This window comes from Cricetulus griseus, chromosome 8 (genome assembly GCF_003668045.3).
Source record: "Cricetulus griseus strain 17A/GY chromosome 8, alternate assembly CriGri-PICRH-1.0, whole genome shotgun sequence".
In the NCBI taxonomy this organism is placed as follows: Eukaryota; Metazoa; Chordata; class Mammalia; order Rodentia; family Cricetidae; genus Cricetulus; species Cricetulus griseus.
The window spans coordinates 36,421,066-36,437,412 of NC_048601.1; the positions used below are offsets into that span (position 1 = coordinate 36,421,066).

Consider the following 16,347-nt stretch of genomic DNA (forward strand, 5'->3'; position numbering starts at 1 on the left):
GGTGACGGGACTTAGGAAGATCACAGAAGGGAAGAGCCATCTTGATTATAGCATGTGAGGCATAGTGAGAAATACATTATTTTTTAGCATAGTAGTCAACCAGAAGTATGCTTCAAAATGTGTTCTCTGAAAGGTAGAAGCATCAGCATTTTTTTTTGAAAAATAATTTACTTTTTGTGTATCACATGTTTTGCTTACAATGTATGTATGTGACCACACACATACCTGAGGTTATCATGTGCCCAGGGAGGCCAGAAGAGGCATCAAATCCCCTGCAACTGGAGTACCAGACAGTTGTGAGCGGCTATGTGTGAACTGGGAAGTAGACCTAGGTCCTCTCCAAGAGCAGCCAGTGCTTTAATCACCGAGATATCTTTGCAGCCCCCATGGTAATGTTAAGAAAACAAAGGAAACACAGTTAACTTGGTGATTAAGAAAGACTTCAAATTTAATCTTAAGAATATGATTTTTCAGGACTTTGTTTTATTTAAGAATAAGAAAGTGCACAAGGATGTGATGGTTGGTTTAAGTGAGAATGACTCTCATGGGTTCATACATTTGAATACTTGGCTCACTGTTGGTGGAACTGTTAGGGAAAGATTAGGAGGTGTGTCCTTGTTGGAGGAAGTGTGTCATTGGGGGTGGGCTTTGAGGTTTCAAAGACTTGCACCATTCCCAGTTAGTTCTGTCTGTACTTATGGATCAAGATGAGAGCTCTCAGCTCTTCTGGCTGGCATGCCTTTGCCATCATGGACTCTAATTGGAACCATAAGCCCAATTAAACACTTTCTTTTATTTGTTGCCTCAGTCACAGTGTTTTATCACAGCAACAGAAAAGTAACTACGACAAAGACACACACACACACACCCTCCAGTGTCTCTTTGTATTCCGTTTTCTCTATGGCTGAAGTACCAAGGTGGTGGGGGCTAAGGTATCTCCAAGCAGACTGTCCTCTGTGACTATTCCTGAATCAAGATGGAGATGTTCAATAGAGGGTGGATGAAAAACACCAAAGAGCATCTCAACCAGTGAGCCAGACATTTTCTCCCAGGGATTTCCTTCTTGCTTCTCATGTAGCTTGGGTTCTTTAGCAACAGTATAAGGAAAACAGCCATTTTGGAGTGAATGATACAAGCTGATTTTCACAAATTAAGTCAGAGATTTCAGAGAAATCAAAGTAACAGAAAAGTTGGTAGGGAGAAATAATTCATGGGAGGAAAATTTTGACATCATACCTTTGTAACTTGGGACATTTTATGTATAAACTACTGTCTTGTACCCAGGGAGTAATTTCTGATGTTATGAGAACAAGAACTCCGATATAGTCATGTTTACTGAGATAATTCACATACAGTTCCCTTGTTTCTGATGGACAACTAAATACTTAGATTTTTTTCACTACAATGGGATGTTGTAAAGAATATAAATCTTTTAAAAGCACAAAGCCTCCTTGTAGTATGGTTTATATGTACTCTAGAAATCAATTTCTTTTTACTAATAATATACATGATTGAATAATTACCTTTTAAGATATTTAATTTTCACAGACTATATGTAGAATTAATCTGAGTTTCAAAACAGCTGTCTTCTTACTTATTTATGTTGTACATAGGGAGGGCTAGATACGAGCTCCATCCATGAGTTCTAGTCCCTAGACTGTAGTTAACTATGTTTTTATAATATCATGTTTTAAGAAAGGCAGTCAGAGGCCTGTGTTCCTCTAGAAGTTTAATGAAGTTATACAACTCCCATCTGCTTCTGTGATGTTGACATGGTTATTTTTATGTTATTAATAAATGAAGGAGTGAGGTTGTTTGAGGTTTTGAAGCCTAACTTCATAAGCTCTGGGACACAGCCAAGAGTGTAGTCAAAACTTTACAACAGGCTTCCTTTTCTGACCTGATTATAAATGGCAATTATTCTCACGGTTGTACTTCATTATTGTTGGTGATTATTAGGTTTTAGCAGGTGATAACATCCTTTCTCCTTAATTCATGATTAGAAACAAACAAGAAATAAAATCAGGAGTCAAACAGACAGAAAAAAAAAAAAAAACCCAAACAGCTTTATTATAAAACTAGCTGTGAAGGCTGAGGTCTTCTTGAATCATAAGGTTTTCTCAAATGCAAGGCAACAGTGGCTTAATGTTATAGGCTTCTCCCCTACAAGTACAGGGGCAACAGGTCAGGACTAGCAGTGTCTTCTACAGTACCAGAAATCTTACTGATTTTCTCTGCACGACCCTTTCCTAACTCCAGCCATCAAGTATCGGTTCTGGCTTCCAAGAAGAAACCCAAGGATGATACCCAAGGATTCATCATTTCTGTGTGTATCCTGCTAGTTTGAACACAGTCATTTACCTGCATCTAACTATTAAAGCAAGTATTCTGGAGAAAGGGTACAGCTGGATGTTTACAGTCTGGGCCTCATTCTTGAGTCAAATTTAGGCAGCCTGGCAGAGGGAAGGCTGGGCAACCCCTAGTCTTTCTTACAGGAATAAGCAAGCTGCTGACTGCAAGGTACACTTCCCTTGAGAGTAGGTCGTTTTCGGGAGAGCAACTAGGATGCAGATGAGTGACTTAATGCTTGATTCTCTCTGGTTTCAGTCTTCAGAGAGGCTGGCAGACAGGAGTCTCAACTAGTTCTTAACTGGTGTGTGGTTTTTCTAAGGGGCAGTAGAGTGAACTGTCATAGGGCAGGGAGGTGGAGCATGATGGGGCTCCACAGTAACAAGGCTTTCTTAGTCGTCCATGGTCTATCCTTTCTTTGTCGTTACTGCTTATTTGATTAAGGAATCTTCCTGAATAGTCATAAGAGAGTTCTTCTCCCTGCAAAATATCTTTGGCTGCAAAAAGTGCCAGTTTAGGCACCATTGAGTCAATTCGGACGGGAATCATCAACAGGTTTGGTTCGCAGGAATGATTCAGGAATCTCCCAATATTTCCTATGTAGGTAGGGTCGACAAAAGTTTCCATGACCTGTCCATTATAAATGTGCTCCCTGACGGCGATGATATAATTTGGGTCATGTGTTGTTTGTAGGTGAATTCTTCTCTGTACTTCAGAGAATCCTAAAATCTCGCCAGCATACTCACAGACGAATCTCCCCTTGGGTATAGATTCCAAGGTCTGTAGTCCCCAGCCCTTCTTATCCGTTTGGAATACCTGGAGATGGAACTGCAGACCATTCTGAACCACCCTGTTTCTACAGTGCTCACCACACGGGCAGAGGACATTGCATTCAAAAACTGGTTTGGCATACTTTGCTTCCAATCCTATGTCCCTGAGGCACAGATTGTCATCATAGTTATTCTCATGGCGGAGACAGGAGCAAGTGCCTGGGAGACATGGAGTTTTGACGCAAGCACACCCAGGAAAGGTTATTTGTGTGGGGTCTATGTCTGCTCCAGGCCCAGCTACATGGTCAGGAGTATACTGCAAAAAACGAAAAATGCTGGTTAGAGTGGCATCCATGCATTTCATATAAAGTAATAGATGGACAGCTTTCAGTGTGGACATTTCCTAATCCCAGCATATATAAAAATATGACAAAACAAACTCACAAAACACAACACATTGAAACATGACCCAAGAATATCCTTCTCCTACTTAATGAAATTAATTTTTAAAGATTTACTTTGATTTTTACTTACGTGAATGTGTGTCTGTGTGTGTTATATGTCAGTAGAGGACATAGGATCCCCTGGAGCTGACATTACAGGAGGTTATGAGCTGCCCAACAGGTGTGCTAGGAACCAAACTCAGATGCTTTGCAAAAACAGCAACTTCCCTGACCCACAGAGAGCTCTCTCTGAAAGATTTTAGTTCACAAAGAGAAAAGTTTCCCATAGGCCTTGGCCCATTACAAGGAAGTTGGCCCCAACCCCGGGAACATTCTATGGTTTAGACAGGGGCAATCGCCAAGACAACCCTCTTTGGGTCACACCTTACTGGCCAACAGACAATCAAGGACTCTCCAGAGTACATTCTGTGGTTTTTTCCTTTGTAGAAAACCAGGTCACACCTGGGTGACCTCATTAATATGAAATCATACTTTGTAATCAATCACTTTGTAATCAATCACTTTGTACCCCATGCATGTATGCTGATTTGTGGTTTTTCCCTATAAAAGGAGCCTATAACCCTTGCTAGGGTGTGCAGCTTTCCCGGTATTGCTGACCCCCGGATGAGCATTCATTCAATAAACTCTCTCTTCCTTTTGCAGCTCTTGGTTTGGTTTCTGAGTCTTGGGGGCTTCTCAGGATCCTGTGGCCCTTCAGGGTCTGGGGTCTTTCATCTCCAGTTCAAAAATCTAACTTCCAACACTTTAAAGTTTTGTGGTCTTCCAAGAATAAAAATAACAATATAATTTTTTTCTATAATCAGGAATTGAAATCTTTGAAACTCGTTTTGTTTCCTTAAATAGTTTTGGATCTCAGGAACTGAAACACTATTGTTTATTCTTTGAGAATTATGTATGTGTATGCGTATGATCAACTGTGATCATAACGCACCCCTCCATAGCTGCCTCTCAGCTTCATGTCTTCTTTTTTAATAGCCCATTCAGTGCTGTTCATGTGTGCATGGATGTAGGGCCATCTCCTGGAATGTGGGTAACCTGTCAGTAGTCTCACCCCACAGAATGGTTCTCCTCCTGTCAGCCGCTGTCACCTGCCAACAGCTCCTAAGTTAGGGGAGGTTTCTCAGGAGTTACTTCCTCATCGAGACTGAAATTTTGGCTGGCCTGATCTTGTGTAAGTTTTCATAGCTAATTACAGCTTCTGTGAATTTGTGAGGGCACCAGCCACATCAGGTCCAGAACATGGCATTTCACAGCACTCCTCCCCACCCTCCAGCTCCACTCCTCCCCACCCTCCAGCTCCACTCCTCCCCACCCTCCAGCTCCACTCCTCCCCATCCTCCAGCTCTACTCCTCCCCACCCTCCAGCTCTACTCCTCCCCACCCTCCAGCTCCACTCCTCCCCACCCTCCAGCTCCACTCCTCCCCACCCTCCAGCTCCACTCCTCCCCACCCTCCAGCTCTTACATCTTCCCTGCCTCCTCTTCTGTGATGTTCCCTGAGCTTTGGCAGGAGTGGGAGGACTGATAAAGATGTTCTGTTTAGGGCCAAGAACTCAGTTGTTTATTCTCAAGCACTTGGACCAAAAGCTACTAAATTTGATGTCTGCATTGAGTTCAATATTTTATCCTGAGCTTTTTTTCCCCCTTTAGCTTTACCGGATAATGTATATACATACATATATTCATTATGAGTTATTCCAGGGTTTGTTCTGGGGTTGAAATCATAAATGTCAAATCAATCACAGAAATAATTCTAAAATGGAATTTGTTAAGTAGGTATCAATATATAACTTATAGATGTATCTGACACATGTAGAGAAATTCTGTTCTTATTAAATGACAAAGGGATAATCTGAAATATTTCTTGGTGTTTTAAATGTACCCACATTTTCAAAACATTACGTTTATAAAATATGAAAAAGAAAGCTTCAAATCTAAAAATCTTTGTGGATAGTCTGCTGTCTTAATTATTTCCTTACAGGTGTTAAGAAGCACAATTTTAAACCCTGAAGCTTAAGTATCTCTTAGGACTGGGGACATGGCTCAGTTCGTAGACTGCTTGCCATACAAGCACAACTATCTGACTCTAATCCCCCAGGAGACACAGAAGAGTCTGATATGGCAGCATGCACCCGCCAGGCTAGCCCTGCAGATGTGGAGACTGCAAGATACCCAGGACTCACTGGCCAGCCTGTCTAGCTGATCAGTGAGCTCCAGGTTCAGTAAGAGACCCTGCCTCAAAGAAACAGTGGAGAGCAAGTGAGGATGACTTACAGTGTCAACCTCTGGGTTCTATAGGCACTATACATATGGCACGCACACAGGTGCATACACATACACACACGTGTACACACACACACACACACACACACACACACACACACACACACACCACACATCCTCTTAAGAACCTAACAAATTTTATGTACAAAAAAATGTTGCTTACATGGAACTGTATTTATAGCCCCCTCTTTCCCAAAAGGACTTAATAAGATTGTTTTTTAAAGGTGTGGTAACGAATAAAAGGCAAGCGTGGGGTGTGCAGTGGCTTGGGTAAATACCCAAAGGCCTACGTGTTCAAGGCTCATTCCTTAGTCTGAGGTTCTACTGGGAGATGGTGTGACATTTAAGAGGTGGAGCCTAGTAGGAGAGAGGCTGTTTATTGGGCACAGCCCTCATAGAGAATATTGGGATCCAGTATTTTCCTGTGTTTATTCTGCTTCTCAGCTACCATGAACAATTTCCTGTACTACATACTTCCAAAAGGACAAGAGACAGGGACAGTCAATGCTAGACTGGAACCTACAAAGTTTGATCCCCAAGAAACCATTCCCTTGTATGTAGAGTGTATGGGGTGAGAGTGGGGGTAAGATAGTGTCTGGCTGTCTTGAAACTTCTGGTAATCCTTCTGTCTCAGCCTCTAAAGTGCTTTGATTACCATGCCCAACAACTTTTTAAGATGATTATCTCAAGTGTTTTGTGACAATAGCAGAAAGCCGACTAACCCAGGGTGAAAGAAACCTGTCCAGTGAGCTTAGACATATAAGGAGTGAAGCAGAAACAGACTGAACAATTGGCTTCACCCAGAATCAGTCAGTTCAAAGAGGGTGTATGATTAGGCACAAGTCTTGCACTGTCTGTAAGGAACAATCTCACTATATCAGAAGCAATATTGACTTTTCCAGTACAAATACAAGAAAGAAATTTCATCAGCGTGTTCTTCCACACCATTCTTTTGTAGGAGGCAGTTCCTGGGAGCTGTTTTTATTCTGACCCTTAGTAAAGTGGCATGTCACTGTGTCAACGGAGTTTGGTAAGAGTGGTTCTGTAAGGTGGCACCAAATGCATGGCTTTTCATGTGGGGGTAAGGATTATTCAGAAACTGGAGGGATGCTGGAATTGCCCATCTTGGTCCGCTGTTAACAGGGTGTCTCTTGGGCCCATCTTTAGAAAGACATTGAACAGCATGTAGTGACACTCCCTGGGGAGGCTCGTTGGAGCTGTGTGGTTAAGTGCAGAAGCCTATACTTTAAAAAGCACAGAACTGGAGGAGGATTGGCATTCCTGTTGAAAGATTAAGAAGGTGAAGAGTGGGAGTCTGGGGTGGGGGACAGGCCAGCCTTCTGCTTCGACAGTGATTTGGGGGTGGGGAGTTAAAAAGCTTCTGCTTGCATTGTGTCTTACCACTTTAGCTGTGTAGGGATGTCCTCCAGGGATGAAGGAACTCTCAAAAAAAGATGCCCCTGTCCATCAAATGCAGTGAGTGCTGTCTTATCCAGAAGCCACTTTTGGCTTTTTAATGATTCAACGTTGAAATGTAAATGGTTATTGAGGCGTTTCAAGAAGTAGCTGTAAAATGAAGATTTTGTGATCTCCTTGTGAAACTTTTCATGAAGAGTATTTTTAAAACTGATTTGTTCCTCAAGGAGCATATCCTTTTAAAGTACAGTACTAAGTCACTGAACTATAAAATGATTCTTTTTCCAGCACAGATGACTCCTTTTAAAATAAGTCTGACTTACTGCAGTTTTCTAACCAGGAAAGTATTTCCCATTCTAAAAATTAGTTCCATTTGATATTTTCTACTTAAAAATAAAAAAATTGAGACTACTTTATTCTATTTTACTTATTTTTGCTGTGCTGAAGATTTCACATAGGGCCTCACACATGATAGGTAAGTGCTCTACTGCTGAGGTACTGGCCCAGTTCATAATTTACTATGAAATATTCTTTTATATATTTTCCTATCATGTGCAAGGGATGTTCTGGATTTGATCCAAAACATTGAGAAAGAGATACAGGGGGATGGAGAGATGGCTAAGAGGTTAAGAGCACTGCTGTTCTTCCAGAGACAGAGATACAGAGACAGACATAGAGATAGATAGATAGATAGATAGATAGATAGATAGATAGATAGATAGATAGATGAATATATTTTTACATATAAACACATAAAAATTCCATAGTTATACAGTCTGGCAATTTGAGCTCCTTCACACTTGGGTTACAATGGCAGCAAATTCCAAATGAGCTTCAGATATCTTTGTACAGACAATACAGACTTCAAGGCAAATTTCCAGTTTGGCAGGAAGTGTCTCTACCCATTGAGCCATTTTACCAGGCCAGAATAAAAAAAATATGTATGGAATCATTGACCCTGATACCAGTGATGATTATAAATCATTTTAACTTCATCTTTCTTCATGTTTCTCCTCCATAAATGGTTAGAAAAATACTATAGAAGAAAAGTATTTAACTGATTTAAAACATAACTATAGTGAAGAATAATCTTTTGAGGTAGGGAGATAATAGTTCAATGGTAGCATTTACATATCATGTAAAAGGCACTAGATTGGAGGCTCCATATTACCAAACCAAAAGCAAAACCCCCAACAAAGAGCAACACCTCCAAACCTTTTAAAAACCATGTTTAATATATTATGATGTGATTATCAGTCTTTTCAGAGATAATTTGAGGTCATCAATCATTAGGCATTCTATTCCAATGTGTATGTTCAGCAAACTGTTAAACTTTGATGCTGGGATGTGTGTTGCAAACTGGGAGGAACCACTTGATCTTAACTGAAATGGATCCAGTTTGTTAACACTTTTCAGTCTGTCTGCACCCTATTTCCTATTACAAACCTTTGGACCAAATTAATCCACAAGGTTACTTATACCTGAAGGCTTCTTGTACCTACAGGACACCAAGGGCAGAACAGCAGCTATGCTATTCCCCTAGCTCCTCCCAGAAGTCTCTCTACCTTTGATGCAGAGGTTTGGATAAGGGTTCCAGATCATTCCAGAAGCTGACCTGGCTAAACAAAACATCACTATTCTTTTCAAGTGTTTGGTTTGGGATTGGGGGTACAGCTCAGTTGGTGGAGTACTAGTTCAGCATGCAGGATGCCCTGGGTTACATCCTCAGTACCACATAATCCACAGTGGAGGCACACAGGCTTGTTGCGCCCAGCATGCCACAGATGGAAGCAAGGGGGACAGAAGTTCAAGATCCTTGAATTTGGCCTCAGACAGTTCCTGATCATCCTAGGCTATGAGACCCCCACCTCAAAAAGAGAAACACAACCAAGAACAACAACAACTAAAGAGTATCGGGAAGTATTTAGTTTGTAGCCAAGCATATCACCTAAGCCAGAACATACCTTGGTTACCGATATAAAGAAGGAAGTAGGACCCCTCCACATAATACTCAATATCAAGTTTACCAATGAGACAAAACCTCCTGTCTAGCCAAGTACTGGAAAGGGAAGCAGAAGTGTGAACAGTGTGTTCCAGCTCTGACGGGAATGGTTTCCCCAATGTGCATGACACAGCTTTGAAGGGAGAGGTTTCCACTCTACAAGCTTTATAGCTCTGAAAGGAAAAGTATCATGGCAGTCAGGAGCCTAGCAAAGTCACAATGCACAACAAACCTCATACAAGAGATTTGTTGGGAGAGACACAAGAGGGTGATTGCCTCTGTGTGGGCAAGAAGCAACAAGGAACTGAGCAGGAACAAAGTTTTACATAGTGCTTCTTAGAGGGAGAGTTTTTCAGTATGGGGATTGATGGGATTTTGAGCTCAGGGATTGGTGGGATTTCAAGCTCAGGAACTGGTAGGTTTTGGTGGGCTTTCAAACCCAGAAGTGGGCTTGAACCTTTTACTCTACAAACAGGAAGTGTAGTGGTGAGACATTAGTAGACATCATTTGAGTCTTGATACAGACAGGTCTATGGTAGCCACGTTTGGACATTTCTTGTATGTGAGGCAATTCTTTCCCTCCGTGGCTTGAGCCAGTTTGAGGGATGTTTATGTTTCATGCAATCAAGAGAGCTCTGGCTAGCACAGTAGGGTAAAAGCTGGGAATGGTGACAGGAAATGACTAGAAAAATGTAGTCAGCGATGTAAATGAACAAAGAGGCTTCCAACTGGGTTTAAGATATTGGAACAAACTATGCAGTAGTTCAGGCAGAAAAACTCACAATTGTGGCCAGGAACACAGGGCCAAACCACCAGCGCTTCTCAGTGCAGAATGTGGACTGTTTGGAGACACATACAGAGTCAGGATCACATTACCATGGTGACTCTTGGCAAATGATTTGCTAAGCTGTAGATCAACAATAACGACAGGGAAAATACTCATATTGGGGGTGGTTATCACAAACTCCTAGGGAGGTAATGCTACTAAGGGCCTGGAACTTGCTTTAAAAATATTACTTTCCCTTTACTATCTATTCTTTCTATTTCACTTATAAAGAAAAATTTAAGAAAGAATCTGTAAATGATTACAATTGGGACTGGCATGCAAATTTAAGAAAAAATTTAAGCAAAATTAATCAGGCATTGTAGTAGGTGGTGAAAAAAAAAACTTTCCTGGCTGCAAACATATCCAAACAAAAATCTGGTCTATGAAATACTTTCCTCTCCTTGGTGACTTACTCATTTTGAGTGAGGAGAGTAAGAGCTGACCCGGCCTTCACTTAGTAACAAACACTGCCTTACTGTCTTATGTATATATTGGGATTTGTAATCAGCAGAAAAACATAAAGGACAAGAAGGGAACTTTTACTCTTCTTGCACTCTCATATGCAAGAGCTAGAAATAAATGCAAAATGATCAGTGTGAAATGATTCCCTATAAAGTACATCCTGGATAGAGATTCCAGATTTTTTTCCACAAAAATACTTGAGAAAAAAATATAAATAGTAATTATCCAGGAAGCCAAAACAGAAGCAGCATATAGCATGTTAAAAAAATAAATAAACTATCTTGACTCCTCTTGTTCATGATGATTTCTTCCTTCTCTGAACTAGGTTAGCATGAACTGACCTGAATGTTGAACTGTGTTAAATGGGTAGGTGTCATCTTTCAACCCCATGTGTCCAAAGGCAAGGCATGAGTTCTGGGGTGTGTCCTGAAGTGTCCCTCTTATCTGTAGTTCTAGACATACAGCAGACACCATTTGTTCTGACAGCTTCAATTGCAAATTGGGACTGTTCTGATTAACATTTTGTATCAAAGCCCCAGAAACTCAAGTCCAAGTTTGTATAGTAGTAGGATTTTAAACAACAGCATGACCCTTAAGGAAGTATCCTGAATCCCAAGGAAGCACTGTGAAAACCTTCCTTCCTTTTTTGGTTGTGTTGAAACCCAGTTACAAGAATCCTTGGACTTGGCCTCCAGCGCCATCAGTTTGTTTTTGCTTCTAACAGCTATTAGGAGACTGTGAGCCAGATAATTCTGGTCAAGGCGCAATTGAGATCTTAAAAATAACGTTTGAAGTTGATCTGAGGGACCTGACAAATGATTAAACCTGACTTAGCTTGAGAAAACCAATTAGTTTATTTTCTCCTTGGCTTTCAACCCCGAGGTCGTTATGATATGCTGGCTTCTAATGTGAACATTTCAATGTTCCCTTTTCTCTTTCCACAGCACCCCAAAGCAAAGCAGATATAAAGTTATTTTTACCTTGAGTTTTCATGCCTTAATGGTTGTGTGGGCCTGTGAAGCCAGGGCTTGCAGCAAGTAAGCTGTTTTGATTTTTTGTAAGATTCCTTTTATGTATATGGAATACATGGAAGAAAACAGCTGAAGGTGAGATGGAGTGGAGGTCAGTGGAAGAGAATTTCCATAGCACAGGAAGAATTCTACCCTGTGTCCCTAGGATCCATAACACGAACATCCTACACCACTAGTACCACTGACAGCCTGAGCAACCGTGAGGCTTGTTTTATGCCTCCCAATAGACCTATATTCTATAAACTCCTCCATCTTGTGAAACTCTTGTGAATTTGCCTATTTACTGTACTCTGGATGGTAGACTTTCTTGAAACTCAACTCTCTATTGCAAACTTCCCCTGCCCACCCATTATTATGTAGCCAATCATGTCAGATTGTGAGGTTGGGCTGTCACCAATGGCGTGAGACATAGGTTAAGTGACCCCCCCCCCCACCATGTGCTTGCACAGCTGATGTGGGACATTGTGCATCCTTCTGCAACAGTAAAATTGCCTGATTACCTGGCTGAGTTCTACTTTGTTCAGTATCTCATTTTGCAACACCAGGAATGTCTTTTTACAATGGTTTCTTTCTCTTGACTTTCATGTATGCCTTCAGTGGTTGGTCTAAGGATCAATCAGATGACTTCTGCTCTCCTCCCTCTTCCTTTTAAAAATAGACAGGTACTTATTTGAATTTGAAAACTATGATTAGTACATCAAAATCCCTTGAGTTTATGGACAGTAATGACTGTGAGGGTTCTAAGGAAGATACTTATATAAAACCTTTTTAACTTTTGATGTTTCAGAGAATCAAACCCAGGAACTTGAGCACAAAGCACTCTGCCACTGAGCTACATTCCTAGCAACATTTTTTGGAGACAGGGTCTTGCTATATAGCCTAGGAAGGCCCTTACATGTATGGTTCTGTAACAGGAATAAATAAAAGACCCAGAGACTGATATTTGGATTCAAACTTTAAGCTGAATATCAGAAAAGCAAAGCAGCCAGCCACTAGCTTCTTACCTCTGCCTCAGGCTGAATGGGCTGATCCTGTCTCCATGAATTCTCACTAAGCCTCAGACTGTAATCTCTCCTCTGTGTGGCTGGAGAATGAATGCCTCCTACTGACTACTTGCTCCTGTCTTTTATACCACTCTAGTGCTGGGATTCAAGGTGTGAGCTACAATTCTCTTAGAGACTGACTCACTCTTGTGTAGATCTGGGTGGCCTTGGATTTACACAGTTGTCTACCTCTTAATCCTGAGTCCTAGGATTAAAGGTGTGTACCATCAACTCCTAGCTTCTGGCTGCTGGGATTAAAGGTGTGTATCACCACTGCCTGATCTCCATAGCTTGAGGCTGACTTTGCTTTTCTGAATCCTCAGTCAAGCTTCAATAAATCATAAATATCACTACATGGTTCTCTTGCTTTTCCCTCTAGAGTAGTGAGATTACAGGCAGCTGCCCTTGCTAATTAAGTTATTCTTAGTTACGTTTGAATATAAAATAAAGTAGGCTAATAAAGAATTACATTATTCCAACTGTTTTACAGATTGTTATTAGAGAAGAAGGCAAAGAGAAATATAATTCAAGACTGGAAACTTACTTGCAGAGCTCACAATACACACAGACACACAAGGACACACACACACACACACACACACACACACACACACACACACACACACACACTTCATTCAGTGGCACACACTGTTAAAATCAATTGCAGGATCATTCTACTGTTAGTGCTTCGAAGGTAAGGAGTATGTTCTTCTACTCTCTGCATACCAACTCACCACTTGGTATACGTTTAGTTCTTAATGAATATTTATTGAAGTTACTTAAGAATGGAGCATTTGCCGGGCATTGGTGGTGCATGCCTTTAATCCCAGCACTCAGGAGAAAGAGGTAGGCGGATCTCTGTGAGTTCGAGACCAGCCTGGTCTACAAGAGCTAGTTCCAGGACAGCCTCCAAAGCCACAGGGAAACCCTGTCTCGAAAAACCAAAAAAACAAACAAAAAACAAAAAAACAAAACAAAACAAAAAAACCAAAAAAAATCAAAAAACAAAAAACAACAACAAAAAAACCCCAAAACAACAACAACAAAAAACCCAAGAAAAAAACAAACAAAAAAAGAATAGAGCAATGGAGCATTTTTCTTTCATGTTAGATACTTCTAAGTTAAAATAAAAAGCAACCAAATGTTGTCTTCTTCAACCAAATGAAGTCATCTTTTAGACCTGAGATATTACAGAGCCTGGCATATTACAGGCACTCAATGGTTTGATGAATAAAGAAAAACATATAGGTGCTCTTACCAGACATTCTGTAATGTTTGATCCTGAACAAACATTAAGGGCTCATTGGCACATATAGTGTTATCTTGTTGTTACTTGTGTTATTAACAATAAACCGTCAATGCAAATGCAGACATTTATTATTGGCCACAAATTATAATTTGTTAGAACAGTTACTATTTCTCAAATTAAAATCTTGTTTTGCCTTTTGAAATCTGCTATGGAAGTTATTGCCCCATTTGCCGCTCACAGAAACCCTAGAAGGAAGGAAGAGACAGGTCCAATTTGTATTGATAATAGATGGGGAAAAAGGTATACTATTTTAAATTATTTTCACTTTGAAAACAAAACCTCAGGCTTTGTGGAGTAGCTTGGATGACTAAACCATCATCTAAGTCCAACATCCAAGGCAAAGTTCTTTCACCAGAATCTTCGGGTATTCCCAATTTCTCAGGCAACTTTTAGACCACAGTTGGAGGGGTTGAAGGTTAGAGCAAGGGCTTTGAGGCAGTAACAGTGGTGGACATTTATTGAGTTCTCACAGAGAACTAGAAACAGTAACCCCCAAAGCAGCTGTATAGTGAGGTACTATTACTTAAACTCAACACAGAAGCCTTCCAAGGCTTTTCAGAAGTTAACTTACATTTGCCCAAGACCTCTCAGCATGAAGGAGACCTCAGCTAAGTTTGACTGTAAGAGCTGAGATTCATAACCAGACCATTCTTACATGAGAGACAGTTGAGACCAGACACTGATTTGCTCTGATACCTCAATAAGTTCTGAGTACAAGACCAGAGAAAGTGTTCTTTCTGAAAAGTCACCCCTCTACCACACACACTATAGGGAGCTGCCATTTCACAAGAAGAATAAGGTAAAATCCTTGTTCAGGTCTTACAAGTTCATAGAAAAATATTAAATTCTGTTCATTTAAGAACCTTCCCTTCAGGCCAATGGCTTTTTTTTTTTTTCCCAAGAGAAAGAACATGAAAATGGGTAGACATGGGGGGAGGTGGGCAAGGATCTGTGAGGAGTCTTCTCTCTCTCTCTCTCTCTCTCTCTCTCTCTCTCTCTCTCTCTCTCTCTCACACACACACACACACACACACACACACACACACACACAAAGTTGAAGGGGGCACTAGCCAGGAAGATGAAGGATTACTAGGAGTGGGAAAGGGACAAAAGAGGAAAGGAGTGGTGGTCGTGTATATGATCAAAACACACTATGTGCTGGTGTGAAAATGGCATCATGAAACTCACTATTATGCATAATTAACCTTTGCTAATGCACATTTTTAAACGCCGTAATAAAACCAAATACCCTGTATGCTGTTAATATTTAAAAAACAAAAATATTAGAGAAAAGAAAAAGACGCCTGTGGCTACGGCCAGTTTGACAACTATTACCACGTGGGGGAGCTATGCGTCTACCTTTCTCGGCTCTTAGGAAAGGTGCCCTAGCGCCCCCTTGGGTTGTGTGCAGCCCTGAAAGCCAGCCCCACATGGAAGAACTCAGCGCCGCCCCCGAGGTTGTGAGCCGCCCTTTAGCCCCGCCCTTACACAGAGAGCGAGGGCCTCGCCTACTGTCGCTCAGAGCAGCTCTCTAGTTCCTCCCCTGGAGGTGGGGGGTAGGCCTCTGTCTCCGCCCCTACCTGGAAGGGCTCAGGCCCCGACTGGGGTAACTAAAAGCAGCCCTCTAGTCAACCCCTGCAGGGCCATGGACTCTCGAGCCCAGCCCCTGGATGAAGAGCGCGGACCCCGCCTCGGGGGAGGGAGGAAATAAAAGCTGTTCTAGCTCCACCCCCACAGAAAAAAAGCACTGGCCCCGCCTCCAGGGGAATAGGAGCCGCTCTAGCTCCACCCCACAAGAAAAAAAAAAAAAAGCACTGGCCCCGCCTCCAGGGGAATAGGAGCCGCTCTAGCTCCACCCCACAAGAAAAAAAAAAAACGCACTGGCCCCGCCTCTGGGAGGGAAATAGGAGCCGCTCTAGCTCCACCCCCACAAGAAAAATGCACTGGCCCCGCCTCCCTAGTCCCGCCTCTACCTGGAAAGGCTGAGGTCTGGGCCCCGCCCCCAGAGGCCATACTCTCACGGGAATGTTCTCCAGGCCGCAGGCTACATCTTGCTCTATCAGAGCCGCGGACTGCTCCTCAGCTGCGGCTATCCCAAAGGAACGCTTCTCGACAGCTTCCGCAGACATTTACAGTCCCGCTCTGCCTACTAGCCTGATCGGCTAGGGCCTCTGAGAGGATGCTGGGAGTTGTGGATTCCGCGGCCCCACTTTCTCATGGGAGTTGTAGTTTTCGTTCCTCACAAGCAACAGGTGAGATGCGATTGCTCCCTAGGCATTGAAGGGTGCTTTGGTCTGGATCCCACTGTTTTGAGACAGATTCAAACAGGGCAGAGAACGTGAAATGTTTTAGTTTTTCTGGGGAACCTTGCGAAGCATGGTCAACTTTTTGAG

At 41.9% G+C, this 16,347-nt stretch overlaps 1 protein-coding gene across 2 annotated transcripts; it reads right to left on the minus strand.

Annotated features, from left to right (window-relative positions):
* Positions 1-423: 423 nt before the first annotated feature.
* On the minus strand, positions 424-16,126 carry LOC100764148 (histone-lysine N-methyltransferase SETMAR). Of its 2 annotated transcripts, none has more exons than XM_035448795.1 (2): positions 15,976-16,126; positions 424-3,435 (listed from the first exon to the last, which is right to left on the minus strand). In XM_035448795.1, the coding sequence occupies exons 1-2, from the start codon at positions 16,081-16,083 to the stop codon at positions 2,647-2,649; spliced, it is 897 nt and encodes a 298-aa protein (XP_035304686.1). In that variant the 5' UTR covers positions 16,084-16,126; the 3' UTR covers positions 424-2,646. The 2 variants fall into 2 exon arrangements, with proteins under 2 accessions (XP_035304686.1, XP_027284811.1); XM_027429010.2 differs by having other exon boundaries at positions 15,928-16,126.
* Between the last annotated feature and the right edge of the window lie 221 nt (positions 16,127-16,347).

Excerpts from the sequence above, each read along its gene's own strand:
- LOC100764148 (XM_027429010.2), bottom strand. The coding sequence starts at position 16,083 with ATGTCTGCGGAAGCTGTCGAGAAGCGTTCCTTTGGGATAGCCGCAGCT. Across the intron at positions 3,436-15,927 it reads CCAGACCTCAGCCTTTCCAG|TATACTCCTGACCATGTAGC; the intron begins GTAGAGGCGGGA and ends CGTTTTTTGCAG.